The sequence below is a fragment of the Crocodylus porosus genome, unplaced genomic scaffold, assembly GCF_001723895.1.
Source record: "Crocodylus porosus isolate Cpor-Errol unplaced genomic scaffold, CroPor_comp1, whole genome shotgun sequence".
NCBI classification, from domain to species: domain Eukaryota; kingdom Metazoa; phylum Chordata; order Crocodylia; family Crocodylidae; genus Crocodylus; species Crocodylus porosus.
Window position 1 is genome coordinate 3,618,910 of NW_017728928.1, and position 19,716 is coordinate 3,638,625.

At 41.6% G+C, this 19,716-nt stretch overlaps 1 protein-coding gene across 3 annotated transcripts in view; it reads left to right on the forward strand.

The window, feature by feature from the left end:
- Positions 1–19,716, forward strand: part of LOC109314945 (ATP-binding cassette sub-family A member 10-like) — a 51,312-nt gene that overhangs the window by 22,554 nt on the left and 9,042 nt on the right. For all 3 annotated transcript variants that reach the window (XM_019542344.1, XM_019542343.1, XM_019542345.1), the window contains 14 exons: positions 834–972; positions 2,641–2,731; positions 4,416–4,555; positions 5,939–6,049; positions 7,024–7,210; positions 10,892–11,058; positions 12,639–12,766; positions 13,305–13,442; positions 14,211–14,324; positions 14,987–15,157; positions 16,182–16,292; positions 17,827–17,952; positions 18,505–18,573; positions 19,080–19,171. In XM_019542344.1, the coding sequence (XP_019397889.1) occupies positions 834–972; positions 2,641–2,731; positions 4,416–4,555; positions 5,939–6,049; positions 7,024–7,210; positions 10,892–11,058; positions 12,639–12,766; positions 13,305–13,442; positions 14,211–14,324; positions 14,987–15,157; positions 16,182–16,292; positions 17,827–17,952; positions 18,505–18,573; positions 19,080–19,171 (1,784 nt within the window). The remainder of the gene's footprint in view (positions 1–833; positions 973–2,640; positions 2,732–4,415; positions 4,556–5,938; positions 6,050–7,023; positions 7,211–10,891; positions 11,059–12,638; positions 12,767–13,304; positions 13,443–14,210; positions 14,325–14,986; positions 15,158–16,181; positions 16,293–17,826; positions 17,953–18,504; positions 18,574–19,079; positions 19,172–19,716) is intronic.

A 19,716-nucleotide genomic window follows, 5' to 3' on the forward strand; every position in this document is an offset into this window, starting at 1 on the left:
GTCTATAAACTCACGAGGGGGGACCAGAAGGGTTTGGGGGAGACACTGTTTCCCCAAGCGCCCCCTGGCATGACAAGGAATAACGGACACAAATTATTGGACAGGAGGTTTACATTAGACATCCACAAGAACTACTTCACTGTCAGGGCGGCTCGGAGCTGGAACCAACTTCCTAGGGAAGTGGTGCTGGCTCCTACCCTGGAGGTCTTTAAGAAGAGGTTTGATGCCTACCTGGCTGAACTCATTTGAGTCCAGTTTTTTTCCCGCCCAGGCGGGGGGTCGGACTTGAAGATCTACAAGGTCCCGACCCTACTTCTACGATTCTATGAACTATTCACCGGGATCTATTTAACAAAGAAAGAATGGAGGCAGCATCAATAATACATTTAGCTCAAACTGGCTACTCTCAGGAAGGATAATTTAAAATGAGAAATTATAAAAATACAGATGAAAAACATAAATGGCATTGCTTTTTTGATACATGCTAAAAAGAATCTGTGTGTATCTGTATGTATAACACAAGATTTTTCATAGTAAATGAATCTATATGCAATATCAGAAAGTATTAAAAAATCCAAATCATCCAATATTTTTTAATAATCCTTCAGATGTTCTTTGTATTTCCCTAGTTGGTTTGGAGCTCTTAGAATACACTCATGCTATGCTTTCAAATTTTTCAACCAAATGCCCTGAATCTTTTCTTTAAGAAAAAAATAAAATTCTTTTTCTTAACTGCAGAAGCTGAAACCATGAAAAATGTCAACTCACACTAGTCTTGCAATAACATTGTTAGGAGATAATACAAGCAATGTCTTCCTCCATTTCTCTTTCAGGTTTTGCTTCTAGATGAGCCAACTGCTGGGCTAGATCCATGTTCTAGGCATCAGGTGTGGACCCTACTGAAGGAACGTAAATCTGGTCGAGTGACTCTGTTCAGCACCCAGTTCATGGATGAGGCTGACATCCTGGCTGGTGAGCACAGTTACAAGCTGTTTTCCTGAAGAGTAAAACAAATCTCCAGGGTACTGGCTCAGCCTAAAGGGTCAGGATGTTATTTTTGGCTTCCCTGAATCAAAAGGGATTTTCACATAAATTCACAGTGCTGCTTCCCCTGCAATACTTTCCTCCCTGTCCAGCCTCTCTCCATCCTAATTCCTCTTTGACACCCATGTCTCCTGAAATTTGAAAGCAGTGGTGATGCATAGAGGGTGCATGGGAGTGCACTGGTGTACCCCCTGACAGCTAGTGTTCCCCGCTTAGGCGATGGGCAGGAGGGGCAGGCAGGAGTGCTGGTGCCTCCCACTTCTGGATTGGCATGATCTGTCACTGACTGGCTGCTAGGAGGGGGTGGGGGCAGGTGCCCTCCCCAACTCAGGAGGCACCAGTTGCCCATGTTTGAAAGCCACTTCCTGATTAGTTATCTTTCCAAACTCAGTGGGACAGCCCTATTCATAAAATCAACTATTATGAAACATGTATTAAATTAACATTTATATACTGTATATTATACAGTCTTTTTCAGTGTATTGATTATTTCAGTTTTTCTCATCAATTATTCATCTCAGTAAGTAACCTGTAAACGTAGAAAATAACAACTGTCATTTCCTGGATCAGACCACAGGTCCATCTTGCCCAGCCTCAGTGGCAGGGTGGAAGCTGAAAGGAAGAGTGAACTGGGTATGACCAGGGTTTTTCCCCTGTTCCTCTCTAACTTGTAGTCTCCAGCATTTAGGGTCTAGGAAGTTTTGATTCAGAGGCTGTACCAATGCATTGATAGCTGCCAATGCACCTTTCCACCAATAGTTTGTCCAATCCCTTTTTGAATTTGGTTGAACTGTCAGCTTCCACTCCATCTTGTGGCCATGAGTTCCATAATTTAATTATATGCTGTGTGAAAACAAACATTTTTTGTTAGTTTTGGTCTTACTACCCAATGGTTTCACTGTGTGACCCCTAGTTCTTGTATTGTGAGAGATAATAAGGATTAAATCCCTATTTACTTTCTCTTCACTATTGAGTATTTTGTAAACCCTTATCATGATTCCCCTAAAACCTCTCTTTTCTAAACTGAATAAACCTAGCCTCTTCTCATATGGAAGCTCCTCCATACCAGAAATCATCCCTGTGGCCCATATTTGCACAGCCAGCCTTAGAGAACATGTATTTTGATGCCCGCTCAAAACCCTCCCACAAGTCAGCAGCCCTGCTGTAGGCAGAGGCAGGCAGGAGTGCAGGGCTTAGTTTGTGGGGAGGTGGAGTTGCCCATAATGCCTGGCCCAGCTTGTCCTGAGTAGAGGGGAGCACAGGGATCAACTGGTGTAGGGCAGGGTGAGCGTAGAGTGCTGCTCTGTGTGTGTGTGTGTGTGTGTGTGTGTGTGTGTGTGTGTGTGTGTGTGGCATCCCCTGACCACAGCATCCTGGTCATCCACGTTGCCCACCCCCAAGGCTGGCTCTGCATGTTTGTACCTTCTCTAGTTTTTCTATATCCTTTCTGAGGTATGGGGACCAAACCTGGGCCCAGTATTCAAAGTATAGACACACCATGGATTTATAAAAGGACACAATATTTTCCATTTTGCTTACAAATGCCTTCTTAATAACCCCTAAAGCAAGATTTATTTTGGCTTTCTTTCTCTGTAGACCGCAAGGCTTTTATCTCCTGTGGCAGGATAAAGTGTGTTGGCTCATCTCTCTTTTTAAAGAAAAAATGGGGGATTGGATATCGCTTAAGGTATATTTTTTTGCATATTTTCCTTGTGGTTTTAAATTGGTATCTCGGTAGCAACGCAGAGTTATCTCAGTCATAGCAAGCAATATCTAGGGATGTAAACAGTAAATGCCTCTTGGAAAAATTTAAAAGGAATGATGATAAAAACTCCATATTTATTGATGGCATACTGATAACATTATTGGCTGACTGATTGAATACCAATATACACCACCCTTCCCAACAAAGTTTTAGGATGGCTTGTATTATGAGAACAGAATAACTGAGGATACAAGCAAATGTTCACAGTACCTGATCTATGATCACGCAGCTTACTTTAAGCCATGTGATCGTAGCTCTGGCCCAGCTTGTGCTCAAGTTTACTAGTGCTGGGAGCTGCACTGGGAGCCCATTTGAAGTGAGTTGGGGAACGGAGAGAGGCTAGTGAGTCCATGGCAGGGAATTGGCAGGATTAGGGGTGCTGGTGGATCTGCAGAGAGGTTGGTGCAGGAGGGTAGTAATCCATCCAGGGTAACAGAGTCGGGGCTAAAAATAGCTGGTCAGGGTAGGGGGGAAGGGGAGGAAGAGTGCAGCCTCCAGGCTGGGGCAAGCAGATGGGCTTTGCACAAGTGACAATTTTTGCCCAGTCTGACCCCTGAAAACACTCTACAGCCATGAACAAACATAAGTGCACAGCTGGAGAGCTCTTTAAAAGGGCCCCATCCTGTGTAGTGCCTTGATTAAGTTGTCCAAAATGGAGCACCTTCATTAACATGTGTGTGTGCACACCGAGAGCAGGGCTTAGCTAACACTGCCCCTGCTTGGCTCCCAGCGCTGTTTCAGAATGGAAGGGGGAGAAGAGAACAGAGAAAGCTTGTTCTGGGGGTTGCCCAGCTGGCTTTGTGGAGCGGGGCATGTGGATGGGAGCTTCCCGATGTGGGGGGCTCCTATCCACACACCCCTTCCCCCACTCCAGCACAGCTGGGGAAACCCCAGAACAGACCTGCCTCCCTGCCTTCTCCTCCTCCCATTCTGAGACAGAACAGAAGCTGGGAGAGGGTGGGCAAAGTTAGGGGAAGGGTCTGCAGAGATGCAGCCTCTCTTCCTGGATCAGCTCTAAACTGGAGCTCCATCTCCAGCCCTCCTGACCCAAAAGCTAACATCTGTTAGATTTGTCTAACTCGTGGCACTTTCTGTGAAGTGCCAAGAGTTAGACGCAGGAGCTGCACTTCTGTTTGTGCCTTTAGTGTGGAGTAGATAGCTCACAGAAATTTACCACCACAGCATGAATGCCATGTGCCCCCAAGGCTGGGGGACATGGCGAGCTCCCACAGGCAGCCACAGCGCTGGCAGAGGTGATGGGAGGGGGTGGTGTTAAGCGCTGACTGGTGGTAAGTGGGGGTTGGCAGGCAGTGACCGCCGGCAGTGTCTGTGGTGTCTTTTCACAGGGGGTGCCCCGTCACGCTCATGGGATGCACTTGCACTTGTGTGCACTCCCTATGCACCATAGCTTACTGCCTATTAATGGCCTGTGTAGAAAAACTTTCAGAAAAAAAATCACAGTGAAATGCTTTCCTAAATAAGCTCTTCAGTATCTGGAAAATATTTCTGAATGATGATTAATTAAGGATTGCTGGATTTTGGTTTCCTGGTTTCTACATTCCGAAAATCATGGTTTTTTTTATTTTAAAATTTCCCATATGAACAGGATGCACGTCAATGAGCACTGTGACTCTGAGAGGATGTCATCTCTGGTCAGAGAATATGTGCCTAATGCCACATTCTCAGGACAGAGTGAAAATGAACTAAGGTATATTCTGCCAATGGAAAATGTGGATAAATTTCCAGGTAATTATATATTTAAATGGTCAAAAATCAATTGTACAAAAATATTAATTTAGTAAATAAAAAAGAATTATAAAGAGAGAAATTCTACAGGATTCTTGAATCTCCTCAAAAGTTTTACCTAGGGATATGAGAGTCTTGTTTCAGAATTTTTTCCAGACTTTTAGTCTATACATTTAAATTCAAAACATGTACTTTTCTTCCATTCATGAAAAAAGTGCATAATTAAACCAGGCACAAATAGTTAACATGACTTTTTCTGAAGGGTTAGTGTTGAGGAAATCACAGCAGGGTCCAAGCTTTGATCCTTTTTGGGTGTTGTTTCAGGCTTAATTTTTCTTTCAGCTTATGGAAGTACTGATACTTCATGATGCTTTAACTTCTTTGTTCTTCCAGTAAGTGAGGTAGTACTGTAAAGGTAACCTACACCTACCACATTGACATGTATAGATGCAGCCAAATACAGAACCTGAAAAATGCCAACAGGAGTAACATTTCAAAATAATGACAAAAATAAAAATGTTCAGATCGGGTTTGACTATGTGTTTTACCATAGGGAAAGTATTGTCAAAGAATGAATCCCACACATACATGAATGCATGTAGGGAAATTTCTAATTCTGACTTCTTGATTATTTGTATTTTGGGGAGATAGGAGCTGTTAATATTGTGTTGTGACTGTTTTGTGCTTGAAAAAACTCCTTACACTTGGTGCAAAGGAGCAGTCCTAATCTCAGAAGATGAAGCAGGGGCACTTTTTTTCTATGGAAATTTTCAACCAAGAATGTGCTTTTCTCTTAATTTTCCATGAAAATGTTTAACTTCTGCTGGAAAAAAAATCAAAATCCCAAATCTAGAATTTTAGTTTGGAAATTCTGAATTGAGCTTTCCCCAAGCTGTAGTTCATGTCCAGCTGTAACTCATGTAGCCTCGCATTTGTATTTTGTTCTCTAAGATGGACGACATTGTTAGGCTACAGCTCTCCTAGTGCTTCTCTCTTCTCAATAACTAATTGTTGGAGTCCCATGCACCTAGCTTATTAGGGGAGGTAGAATAATGATGCTAGTTGGAAAGTCGACTCTCTTTGGTTGATCAAAAGAAGTACCTGGTAATTTGTTACTATTCTCTTGAGCCTTTTCATTCAGTGGAATATGAACTTCTTACATAAGTGAAGAATAACTTTGAATGTACTAACATTTTCAGGTCTTTCTCTGGTGCAAAGGTTACCTTAAAAGTAGGAGAGAGGGTCAAATTCTGCTTCCAGTATACCAGTAGGTATAAGGAATTAGCTGGATCTATGCTCCTGTATTTCAGAGCAGAATTTGGCCCAGAGATGTATACGTTTTCTTATGCCTTCAAGGTATATATGTTTTTTACTATTATGCAGATCTGTTCTTTGGCTTAGACAGTCATTCTGATGAAGGAATTGTTAATTATGGAGTTACCATGACAACCCTGGAAGATGTTTTCATGAAACTGGAAGGTGAAGATCAAGAAGGTAAAATACTGGGCCCAATCATGCAATTGTCAGCCAGGCAAAATTGGGATGATTTAAATACTAATATTGCATGTTTTTTTCAGCTAACTACAAATCCTTACCTTTATGGGTCATATTTAGACAGAGAACCAACTACTGAACATTTCTTTGAACAGTTACAATAGAACTGCATTCATGAAAATGGTTAAAATAAAGAATTAAAACCCACGTATAATGAATATGAAAGAGGAATGGTTTTGGCACTGATCTATCATTAAATATCAAGTGGTTGATGGGGCAAATCAGGTACATGTGGATTTGCTTCTGCCAGGTGCGATTAGTGGCAAAAAGGGCCAGATTTAGTGACCTGTGGATTTTCTCTGTAAAAAGCCATTATTACCACTAACTCAGATTCCCGCATGAAAACTTGAGAAACTAAATTACACTGTTAGGGTGTTCTTGATAAACAACACCTATCCAAGGCTTTAAAAGAAACAATCCAAAATTCAAGAAGAGAAAGTGCAAAATACTGTGCTTAGGAGGGAGCAATCAGATGCACAAATACAAACTGAGGAACAACTGTATTTTAACCAGAATGCCCAAAGCATAACACAACTGAGGTGCCAATGAGGCCTGCCTTTTGCAGTCATTTCCCTCTGCTCACTCTAGTACCAGGCAGGTCTGGGTCAATTCTTCAACAATTATCAACTGGAGGCGAGCACCCTTCTTTGTAGGGCTTATGCTTAATGCTTAACATTCAGGTATCACCCAGCTGTCTGTAAAGTATGTACATTGGAAAGCAAACCTCTGGAGGAGGAATGCAAAAGAGATCAACGTACACAATCCGTAGGTGTAATGGATGTTCTGTATAGTCTCTTAAGGGTTTAAAGAGTTTTATTGCTAGTAGAGCTCATCGTAATTGATATCTCTTCCACTCTACTGTAATATAAAACCATGTCAATGGTGAAACTGTGCCCTTTGAAAACTCCCTGTAGGAGATGGGCAGGCAGAAGAGGAAAGAGAGACTTTCTCTGCCGATGAAGTGGAAGAAGGTCTTCTGTCGTTCTCAGACATGGGAAAAGCAACTGTAACCGGCACAACCCTCTGGAAGCAACAAGTCCGTGCCATAGCACGAATGCGCTTCCTAAAGCTTAAGACGGCATATAAAACCTTGTGGACCCTGTAAGTGCCATGGAGCTTCTGATTGGTTTAAGGGCACATTCAGAGAATACCTGTCCGTGGAGTGGGACTTCCTTTTCTCATAGCTATGTTCCAAGGATACAAGCTACTAGGTTTTAGTTTTAAGGAACAACTTTGATCTGAGATACTCACAACATAAAGAGCTGCGCTAATTAGAGCTGGGAAAAATCCCAGTATTCTTCTGAAAAAAAAAATTTACTTTTCTTGAGAAAGTTGCAAAATTAAAGAATCACCATTTCTGTTTTGTTTCATTTTTCAAAAAAAGAAAAATTTTAAATGCATCACATTTTTCCTTTTTTATTACTATTTGATTCATATCCAAATGGCTAGAAAGAACATGTGGTATCTAAATTTAATCCTTTTCCCAACTTTTTAAAACTTGTCTACTCTACACCACCAAAAATTCTCCAGTATTAGAAACAAACTTTTCCCATGTTAAAATTTTGAAAAAATTAAATGAGAAAAAAGAAAAAAAACTCTCTATAGGAACTCATTCATTTGCATTCAATAACAGGAAATGGGAAAAATAAGCATTCAAATTGTAACTCTTTTCATTTTAGGCAACTAAATTATTTTTTACTGTACATGTCCTACCATATGAAATAGTCTCACAGAAAATGAGGGCTGGAAGAGACCTCAACAGGTCACTTCTAATCCAACCCTTTGCTCAAAGCAGGAGCACCCCAACTAGATCACCTAGCCAAGGTTTTGTCAGCCCAGGTCTTAAAAACCTCCATGGACAGAGATTTTACAATGTCTGGGTAACCCGTTCCAGTGCTTCACTTCCGTCCATGAGAAAATGTCTCCTAATATCGAACCTAAACTTCTCTTCCTGCAACTGGAGACTGTTGCTCTTTGTTTTGTCAGGTGTCGCCACTGAGAACAGTCCAGCTCCATCCTCTCTGGGCCCCCCTTCAGATAGTTGAAGGCTGGTATTAAATCCCCCTTCAGTCTTTTCTGCAGACTATATAAGTCCAGTTCCTTCCATATTTCCTCATAAGTCATGTGCCCCAGCCCCCAAATTATTTTTTTTGCCCTCTCCAGTTTGCCCACATCCTTTCTGTAGTGGGGGGCCCAATACTGGACACAGGACTCCAGATGTGGCCTCTTTGGTGCCAAATAGAGGGGAATAATCACTTCCCTCAATTTGATGGCAACACTCCTACTAATGCAGCCCAGGATGCTGTTAGCCCCCTTGGCAATAAGGGCACAGTTTTGACTCATATTAAGCTTATTGTCCACTGTAACTCCCGTGGCCTTTTCTGCAGAACTGTGGCTCAGCCGGTTGGTCCCCAGTCTACTGGAGAATGAGATTTTTCTGTCCTACATGCAGGACTTTGCATTTGTCCTTATTGAACTTCATGAGATATCTTTTGGTCCAATCCTCCAATTTATCTAAGTCAGTCTGAATCTTAGAACAACCTCCAGTGTATCTACTACTCTGCCCAACTTGGTGCCACCTGCAAACTTGCCGAGGGTGCACACCATCCTTTCTTCTAGATGAAGATACAGAACAAAGCCAACCATAGGACCAACCCCTAGATCATTTCACTTGATACTGGCTGCCAGCTAGACATCAAGCCATTGATTATACAAGTCATTTGAGCTCAACGATCCAGCCAGCTTTTTACCAACCTTACAGTTCATCATCCAACCTGTACTTCCTTAGCTTGCTTGTGAGAAGATTGTGGGAAACTGTATCAAAGCCTAGCTAAAGTCAAGGTATACCACATCCACTGCTCTCCCCACAGAGCCAGTCATTTCATCAAAGAAGGCAACTAGGTTGGTCAAGCATGATTTGCCCTTGGTGAATCCATGCTGACTGTTTTTCTTGTCCAAGTGTTTAGAAATGGATTCCTTGAGGACCTGCTTCATGATTTTTCCATGGACTGAGGTCTGTAGTTCCTCAGATCCTCCTTCTTCCCTTTATTAAAGATGGGCACTATGTTTGCCCTTTTCCAATAATCTGGGACTTTCCCAAACTGCCACAAGCTTTCAGAGTTAATGGCAAGCAACTCTGCAGTCACATCAGCTGACTTCCCCAGCACCCGCATGTGCATCCACAAGTGCACCGTGGACTTGTTATGCATCCAGTTTTTCTAAATGGTCCCTAACCTTTTCTCTCACTGCTGTCAGCTGTCCCCCTCCTCCCCAGTCTGTGCTGCCAGGTGCAGCAGTCTGGGAGCTGACTTTGCCTGTGAAGATGGAGGTAAAAAGGGTATTGAGCACTTCGGCCTTTTCTGCATCCTCTGTCACAAAGTTGCCTGTTCTGTAAGGGACTTGCACTTTCCCTGATCATCTTCTTCATGTTTATGTACTTGTGGAAGCCCTTCTTGTTACCTCTCACATCTCTTGCTCATTTCAACTCCAATTGCACTTTGACCTTCCTGATTTCATCCCTGCATGCCCATGCAATACTCTCATACTCCTCCCTAGTTGTTTGTCCAAGCATCCTCCTCTTGTAAGCTTCTTTTGTTGTGTTTTAGCTCATTGAAGAGTTTCCTGCTAAGCCAAGCTGGTCGTCTGCCATACTTGCTAGTCTTCCTGCATCTGAGGTTGGTTCATTCCTGCGCCCTTAGTAAGGTTTCTTTAAAGTACAAGCAGTTCTCCAGGACTCCTTTCCCCCTCAGACTGGCCTCCCAGGGGATCCTATCCCATCAGTTCCCACCATGAGTTGAAGTCTGCTTTTCTGAAGGTCAGCATCCTTATTCCACTGCTCTCCTTCCTTCCTTTCCTTGGGATCCTGAACATAGTCATCTCATGGTCACTGCTGCCCAATGCCATCCACATCCACATCCACATGCCCCACCAATTCTTCCCTGTTTGTGAGCAGCCAATCAAGAAGAGCACAGCTCCTAGTTGGCCTCTCCAATACTGTTTATCAAACAAATGTTTCTAAAAAAAAATTTTAAATGAGGGGTGGTAGGGAGGTTAGCTAAACTATTTTGTGGCAGCAAAATCTTATACATAGCGAAAAAATCTCAACCAGTTTAGTGATTGTTGCAGTTATGACTTCTTGGAAGTTTTTATTGGCTCTCCCTCAGACTCAAGAGGTGAGAGGTACTCTTTCCATCTGGTGCCTTCAGAAGAGGGAAAAACCAGTGGGCTGTTAGAGTTGTTAGGTGCTTATCTAATCTCCCCATTTCCGAGGGCACGTGTGTGAGAAGAGGTGCCTGCCCAGGGGGTGTTAAAGGAAGGGGTTTAGGATAATTGGGCCATGTGTTGAAGCCAGGGATGAGCAGTCACATAACCACTGCTCAGCTCTTCCTGTTTCCATGGTGGCTTGGAAAAGGCTGCCTGCTTGCAAGGTTGCCTGTGCAGTGTGTGCTGCTGCTGTTTCAGCAGTGATTTAGGACCAGCATTAGTTGAGCATCTCAGAGTGTTTTGCCACCATTTTTGTCAGAAAATGTCCTCTCAGGAACACACGTAACAGACAGAAAATGGTGATTTACAGCAAAGTGTAAATTTAAGCCTAGACTAAATGGTATTTCACAGGTCAAAGAAAAGGTCTTGGAAATTTTCTTCCTTGCAAATTTTAAAAACCTGTCTCGATAGTGGAGAAATTAGAGGTTCTAAAAGTAAAGTCACAAGGAATGTATTAATTGAAAGTGTGATGCTGCTACCCTACAATTTCCCTGACTCTCCATCTGTTCTTCAATATAGATTACTGCTCTATCTGATTTTTGTACTCCCTCTGATTTTGGAACTGGTCTTGACAGAGGTGTGGCAGGTACTAAATTCTTGGGAATTGACTTCTGCTCTATATTTCCTTCCTGTTGGAAAGAAGGCTGACAAGGAATACTTGAGCCTCCTAGTCCTTAATGAAACAGGTGAGGGGAAAGCAAAACTACAAATCTGATCATTTTTCTATGCCGTTGCTTTTTATCATTTCAAGTAAGTTCAACACAGGGTCAGATAAAATGGGAGCAATTCAATACAGGGGCTCAGAAGCTGGGGTTGAAGCTCAAAACAAAGAAAAGAAAAAAGAAAGAGCTGAGCAAATAGGAGCAAGGTAACCTGAAGAAGCTGATCTTTGATATGCGAATAAATGGAGTGTTAGTGCAAGTATCTGAATAGGGAAATAATTTTGCCAAACAGCTTGCAACAAACTTGCCTCTAGTGATTACATTTGGTATTTACTAGGTGGGGGCATAGATGTGTTGAGACAGCCAATGACCGGGAGGGAGTGGTTGCCAATCCCATATATTCATAATGTACATTCGTAATGATACTGCACGAGACTCTTCAGCCTGGAGAAGCGCAGGCTCATGGGTGACTTGGTAGCAGCCTATAAGTATATAAAGGATGTGCATCAGGAACTGGGAGAACATCTTTTCACCAGGGAACCCCAAGGGAAGACGAGGTCCAAACTGCTGGAAGACCATTTTAGACTGGACATAAGGAAAAACTTCTTTCCCATCCGAGTCTCCAGGGTCTGGAATAGACTCCCCCCAGAAGTGGTGCAAACACCTACTCTGGATACCTTCAAGAAACGCCTGGACGCTTATCTTGCTGGGGTCATCTGACCACAGCTGGCTTCCTGCCTTTGGGGCAGGGAGCTGGACCTGATGAACTTGGAAGGTCTCTTCTAGCCCCAACATCTATGAAATCTATGAAATCCCATATATGAGATTTCTGACAGTGGGGACTGAAAGAAACAGATTCTTGGGATGACAATAAGAGAGTGTAAATAGGATTTGTACATGGCCAGGATGGGTGCCAAAAGGAGTGAAAAAGATCACCCAAACTTCCCATGTCCTCTGTATTAGGGAGGATGACTATTGCCATCAGGAGTAGGAGGAGAAGTGGAGATGGCTTAGAAGAGGAAAAAGGGTGTGCTGTTTTTATCACTATTAGATTAAGCGGATAAGAGACACATGTGGAATTGGATGAAGTAATGTTTTGATCCTGGTTTATCATCACAGACCTGGATTCCCTATAAAAAGATATCTGAACATGTTTGAGCTGGAGGCAGTTGCCTTCAGACAGTGTGAAGTGAGATGAACAAAGGGCTGGAAACCTCTATGGACAGTGGGGGAAAAGATAAGGACCTGCTGGGACGAATTCTGAAGAAATTTTCAGATATATAGGAGGAAACTCAACGCTGGATGGTACTGCAAAAGTCCACCGAAATCAAGAGATTATCAGCAGTTTAGTGCAGCAAGACAGTTAAATATGCAGATAACGAACACAGGAGTGAGGCAATTAATGATGGCAATATTTAAGGATGGCAACTTATGCAAAAATGCAATGAATGATTAAATAAATGTTGCTTGGACAGTCTAATATTTATTCTATGCTTTTTCTGGTCTTGCTTGGGAGGCAGTAATATCAGCAAAGCCCCCAAGGATGACTTTGTTGTAAAACAGCTTCAAACATGGTGATTTGTCTGTTTTTATTTTCCTACCAGGCTCCAGCATTGAGAACTTTGTCCATGCTGTAGAGAAACAGAAAATAATGTTGGATGTAACTACTGGAAAAAATATCACAGAGGAGTTAATACACAATGGGGCTATAAAAGTATCTTGTGAGGACGAGGTAGAGTGCAAGCCATTTCAGCTGCCCATTGCCAACCACTTATATTTTGCAACTGGCATAAGACACCTACTGAATCCTCTTAACTTCTGCATGAAAACACTGTTTAAAATAAGTAGTGTGGGTCTGCTGCTCCTGAAATGTTGAATACTAGCTTGAATCTGCAAGCTGTATTTGGGGATAAAGATACACACTGTATGTCTACAAGATGGTCCAAGCAAAGCATTTTTGCTGAAGACATTGCCTACCTCTCAGCCAAGCAGGGTCTCAAGGCTGGACTTTGTGCAACACAGGTCCAAAGTGATCCAGACACTGGGATTATTTAAATTAGGAAAGGCTGAACTAAATTCAGTCATGCATACTGACACCTCATTGCTTGATTTTTAGCAGCTCAAACTACGTTCTAGGCTCCTGACAGGTTCTAGATCACCTTCCTATTCATCTTGTTCTAGGACCTAGAACATGAACTGTAACTTGTCGTTTCCTGATACTTGCTGAGCTATGAAACGCACTTGAGTTTTTCATCCTGTTTTTTTTTAAGAGCTACAGGTTTACAATAATGTGTCACATGGAGGTAATCAACTGCTTCCCCATGCTTGTGAACATCATTAGCAATGCGCTGCTGGGAACTTTAAATTCCACTGAGCATATCCGAATCTGGAACCATCCTTTTTTTTTTGTAAGTGTCTTAACTTCTCTGTCAAAAATGCTGGTTTAAAGAGAGTGTCTAACAGCTCATATTGTAATCAGTTTTTTAATAGAAAGGAGCTAGGGTTTTTATTTTTTATAAATATGTATCAGCCAGTTTCATCAGCGGTATTCATGGTACTAGTGCTGTTAGTGGGCTTCACACAACTAGCACAATTGGCTTCAGGGAGCACACTGGGGGCCCCCACACACACTCCCGGCTCAGCGATCGGCCACGGGGGGCCTCTAAGCGCCCCCCCACACCCAGGTGGCAGCAGTTGCTAAGCCAGGGGGGAGGTATGGGGGGCCCCCTGCATGCTCCCCAGTGGACCTGGAAGTGGACTGGAAGTGCTTCTGGTCCACTTCTGGGTCTGCTGCCAAGCACACTGGAGAGTCCCCCGTGCTTCTGCGGGACACTCCATGCCCCCCACATTGCAGCACTCACAAACCCCTGCTAGCTAGAGACATGTAGAAAAACCATTTAAAGCTGGGTCTACGTCCAAATTGCCGAATCTTTCTGAATCTCTCCAAATTGATTCAGAGGGTTCTGATTCGATTCGGAGAGATTAAAGGGTCCTCTGATTCAATTCAGATTCGGCGATTCAGCCACTGAATCGGGCCAAATCTACACCAAATCGAATCAGGGACCAAAGCTTTGCACAGCCCTAATAATTTTATGCATTCAGTTGTGATATCCAGATGGATTTAGGCTGTTACAGTGCTGGTTTTCTTTAAATATCTTCTTTTTACTCCCCTGCAGAAACATAGAGTAATGTTCTGGAATAATATTATCATGAAGTACCTTGTCTTTTGGTTGATTATATATCCTGCTTTCCCACCTTACTTTGCGACGAGCCACATAGAGGATTACAAGGTAAAAATCCTTGAATTGTAGCAGAATTTCTGCAGGAAGAAGGAAATACAGTTGTGTAGGCACTAAACAGCTCTTAGTTGCAACGCAGGCCTCCATACGAAGCAGGCTGTTCATACAGGAGCCTAAACAACTCCGAGAAGCCTGCGTGAAATTTAAATCCTAAAAAACTGAACACAAACTCGTGTGAGAGAGAGAGAGAGATACGTGCACGTGCAGTGTAGAAAAGAGAAACTGAAGGTAGACTCGGAGAGAGAAAAGGAAAGTTATAAGCAGACTTGGACGGTTTATCCGCAGCAGAGAAAGAAGGACAATGTTTATAGACATCTAAGGGTGAAGTTCCAGGTTACGCTGAGACCATACTAAGGACTCTTAGTGTTAAAGCTCTTAACTCATGCGAAGTGCCTTCTGACCATCTGGGCAGGAACGAGGGAACATATGTATCATCAGAATGAAAGACCAGAGGAGGCAATAGCCAGAGAATGAGAAGGATGAAAAACACGGGGGGGGTGGGGCGCAGTAACAAAATAGAAAAGAAAAAGGAGACTCACTGGTGATATTACTTCCTTGACCTGTCACCATACATCCTATCAGCAATTGGAAAGATTGTTATCCTTGCTAAAAAAAATAATACTAACATCTCTGTTTTCCATGTGTGTTCCTAGAGGAAAGCTCATTCTCAGCTGCGTATCTCTGGGCTCATCCCATCAGCTTACTGGTGTGGGCAGGCACTGGTGGACATTCCTCTGAACTGGATCCTTCTCATCTCCATGTCTGGGATACTGCTTTCACAGAATTCTCACATTTGGAAGCATTCTGGAACCCTGCTCTTTTTGGTAAATCTTTGGTTGATCACTTATAAAGAAATATCTCCTGAAAAAATGAGAAGTGAAACCCCAGAAAATACGGAACATATTTCATCCTGAAAACTAAAGAAAGAGAGCAATTGCCTCAGAATTGCTTGAAACCCTAATCCTTGCATATATTCAAATGTCCACTCTCATTCGAGCTGTGAAACGGGACCACGTTTTGCTGGGTATTCACATGAAAGCTTATAATTTTGATAGCATTTGAATTCAAGACATAACAAAATGTTGCCATTTCTGCCTGCACTTTTCTTTCAGAATACAGAAACGATCTCCCTGGCTGCATGCAGGAAAGAGACAGAATTTGCTCTAGGTGCAAAAAAATAATTTTTCACAATGAAATTATAGGGTCCTGGAGAAACGTGTTCCATATTTTACCCTTGGTCCTATCCCTATCCCAAATAAAGCCTGAAACATTCTAGATGAGAGCGATGCTTTTCCAGTAATATAACTGCAGGTGGATGAGTGGGCAAGGCATGTCTGCTGTTCCGCATCCTCTTTCCCCCCTTTGGGGTCAGAGAGAAAACATGCTGTTTACTTGGTAAACCGACTTTACTACAAAGTAAAAGTGGAATGGGCACATGATGCACAGTCCTACTATGTAGTAGTACGTCACTAAAATCCAAAGTAAAATTAATCCTTGAAAATTTACCCAGGGCAAACCAGCTTCCAATGATCTGGTGGCCATTGTGATAGATCTCCTGGGGGTGGATGGATGGCTTGGGAGAGAGACTTGTTTGTCTGCTCTTTATTACAGAGCAAAGCCCTGGATAAGCTACCTATAGTAATCATGTCTGTGTATCCCTATTAATGAAATGGAGATAATAAATCTTGCCCTTTACAAAATATTTTACACTTATCATGTTCTTTTTTTAATCCCTTGGCTCAAATTATTCCTATTCATAATTCAATCTAGACTAGGTTGCTGCAGTTGTAGCTTTCTGATTGTCCACGCCAGTTCACTTATCCCTAATGAAACCCTTTCTCTTTATAGCTGATAGGTCTTATTGGATCTGGAGCTGCTATCGTCCTGTTCCTTTATTTAATTGCCTTCATATTTCGCAAGGGGTGCAGCAGCCATATTTTGTCCCTTACTCTCGTAATGGTAAGCAAAGGGCACGCATGCTCTAAAATCTGTGAAGCAGAAACTCAGGGGAACCCCCTGTGCAGCTCCAGGACATTGGCAGTCATTTCAGAACAGAAATTATTCTATTTTGCACCTTATTTCAATCTCAGTACTCTCCAGTCATTTGTGTTTTAACAAGCTGGGTACAATTTGGTTTGTTTTGGAGGGGGAGTAATGGAACTCCGAAGTATTTTGCTAGTCTCATAGAAAATCTGTATTGTGTCTAAACTGTGTAACCTGGAGCCTCACAAGAATATAGGCTACCTTGGATCTTAGCTTTTCAGTGGCCTGAACGTATCTCAGTTTGTATATGTATATATGTGTGTGCGTGTGTATGTATATACATAAAATGTATATATATGTATATGTTATGTCCGTTTTTATATATGTATATGCATATATATAAAAGCTGTGTGTGAGTCTGTGAGTATACATTTTCGACAGGCCTGTTTTGGGTATATGCATATATGTGTGTGTGTGTGTGTGTGTGTGTGTGTAAAACAAGATTGTCAAAAATGTCCCAGCTAATTGCATATTTTGTCTGTTTTCCATCAATTTTTTGTAAAAAACCAAAACCCAAAATATTTCAATGCTGCAAAGTCAGATTTCTGGTACCTGAGAGAAAAATGGTCCAATCATGTAGTAAATCCCTAGAGAAGTGATTCTCAATCAAGGTGCTGTGGCACCCTGAGCTGCTTTGAGAGCCTTTCAGTGGTGCTGTGGGATGCTACACAATGTTATCACTGTTCGGTGTGCAAACATGATTCACAAAATAAACTTTGAGTTTTCACATGGGAATCTATTATATTAAAAACATCCTGACCTGTTTTAGTCTTTTTGAGATCTTGGCAAAGAAGAATTCTTCTATTGTTATTGTTCTGTAGCCAAAAAATGAATGAAAACGAACAGCTGGCACTTTCCAAGGGGTGTCTCAAATCTAACATATAAACAAGTTCATCACTATCATTTTTATTGTTGTCTTTGCTGTTACAGTTCCTGGTTTTTGTCTCTTCAACTATGAGAGCTACACTTGTGTGCACGCGCGCGTGTATGTGTGTGAACCTTCTATTCTGTAGGCCTCCTGTTTTTTGGCTTCTTTTTGCAAAACCCCAGTTCCTAGAGCTAAGAGATGAGGATCTCAGCCTTAATATATACATATAAGCCAAAAACCAGGAGGTACAGAATAGAAGAACTTTTGTGGTATTTATCCTCCAGAGTATATCAGTATCTATACTGCTGGCTATGATTTTGTTTCAATCTTCCAACCTATAAATACAGACTAAGTTTGAGACTATAAAATCTAGTCGCTGTAAAATCCGGAGTGACATAGGAATCAGAAACAATTCCCCAGATGCCTCCCAACACTATATTTTGTATATATGTCTGCATGGGCCCTCTGCTGAATCAAGTACTTTGCACTCATACCCCAAGTGGTAGATGTATCCAATTCTTAGTAACAATGAGCAAAGGGAACTTTTTCACTCATACAGATTATTTTCTTGTTTCATTTTAGGTAACCTTTGCTGTCCACCTCTTGGGTTTATTCATGTTTAGTATTGAAGATAGAATTACTCATTACGTTCTGTCCATTTTCCTTCCTATGTATCCATTATTTGGCCTTTGCATCACAACTTTATATGTAAGTTATTGTGCTATATCACAAGGAGACTAGCTACGTACCTAGCTAAGTTTCTTTGGAAAAACAAAATGCATAGTTTCTCAGTAGGAAATGTTAACACTAACTGGACACACTGACAAAGCCCTCTCTGTTTCTGTTACCCATGGGATTTTCATAATTCAGTACAGCAATTAAAGAGCACAACTCCCTGCAAAAGTGTCTACTCTTCTTCCCAAAAACGGGGATCAAATCTCAAAACCCACCAGCAGAGTAGATGGAAAGAAAATTTTTTCCACTAACTGGGACTACAGAGCAACTAGAGGGAACAGATGCTTGCCCCTTGCAGAGCTATTGGTCCTAAAGAGAAGATCTTGAAGATGGTTTTATTCAGGAATATAACTGTTTCTGGAATAATATTAGGAATCCCAAATTCAAATCCCCACAATTACTCTTTCCTACTGTGAGCATTTTGAGTAAAACAGAAATACTCATTTTGAAAATATTTATCAGTTTGTTTATTACTCTCCCAACATTTTATAGTATTATATCAAACATGTATTTTTGCTCCTACAGGTTTTTGTAGACTTTCCTGATTCCCATTTGAAACCCAACTGGCCGGAAATACTGATATCTGTGTTTGGAGTAAGAAAAAAAATTTCAACATTACTTTTTAATTTTTATTATTTTGTATAGGCCATGCATCCTAATGTACTTTATGTACCCTGTATTGCATTCACTGCAATCCATAAGCTAGAAAAATGCACATCATTTGACAGAATCTAACATACCAACTCTTAGATTTTTCTGTATGGCTTAAAGTTGGACTTAGTCCATGAATCTAGGGTCTCACCTGTCACCTGTACAAATAATATTAGACTATGTAAGTCCTCAATAGTAAGAAAGTGGGACTGCAATATAAAACTCATTCTGTGAAGTGGAGATCTTATATTGGATTTTAGTTGGACTGAGTTAGAGATAGCTCGCCCAGCTACTCAAAACATTGTTTCTTTGAAATGGGAGGGAGAGAATAAAAGTCACAGATCAAACAGAGTCCTACTAAGTTTATGAATTAAATGTGATTTCTACCTTTAGAATTATAATTTTTTTTGTATCACTGCTCATAAAGTGTCGGCTATTTCTTTTTTCAGCCTTACATCCAGTGTGTGGCTTTCGTTTTTCTTCTTCGATATTTGGAAATGAAATATGGAAAAGCGGTTTTGAGAGAGGATCCGATTTTTAGGTTTGTGCCAACACAAACCCTCAGGGGGCATGCACACACATGTGAGCTCATACCATAAAGCTTTTTCTCAAAAACAAAATGCTCACAAAAATTGCTGATAATTTTCAATAAATAGTGCTTGTTGTTCTTTTAAAAAGAATATTCACTATCTGTACGATTATAAAAATGTCACAAACTCAGTAACAAAAGCTTTAACAATGATTTATCATCTTTTTGGGGTTTTAAATGAAAGAACTCTGAAATGTCTGAGAAAGAACACAGTCAAAACAAAAAAGTTATTGTTTGAACATTTTACGATTTCAACATTTTTCACAAAAATAGTTTTTATTTTTTCAAACAGTTTTCATAGATTCGTAGATGTAGGGTTGGAAGGGATCTTGTAGATCTTCTAGTCCGACCCCCTGCCTTGGGCAAGAGAGAAAACTGGGCTCAGATGACCCCAGCCAGGTAAACGTCAAGCCTCCTTTTAAAGACGCCCAGGACAGGAGCCAGCACCACTTCCCTTGGAAGTTGGTTCCAGATCCTAGCCGCCCTGACCGTGAAGT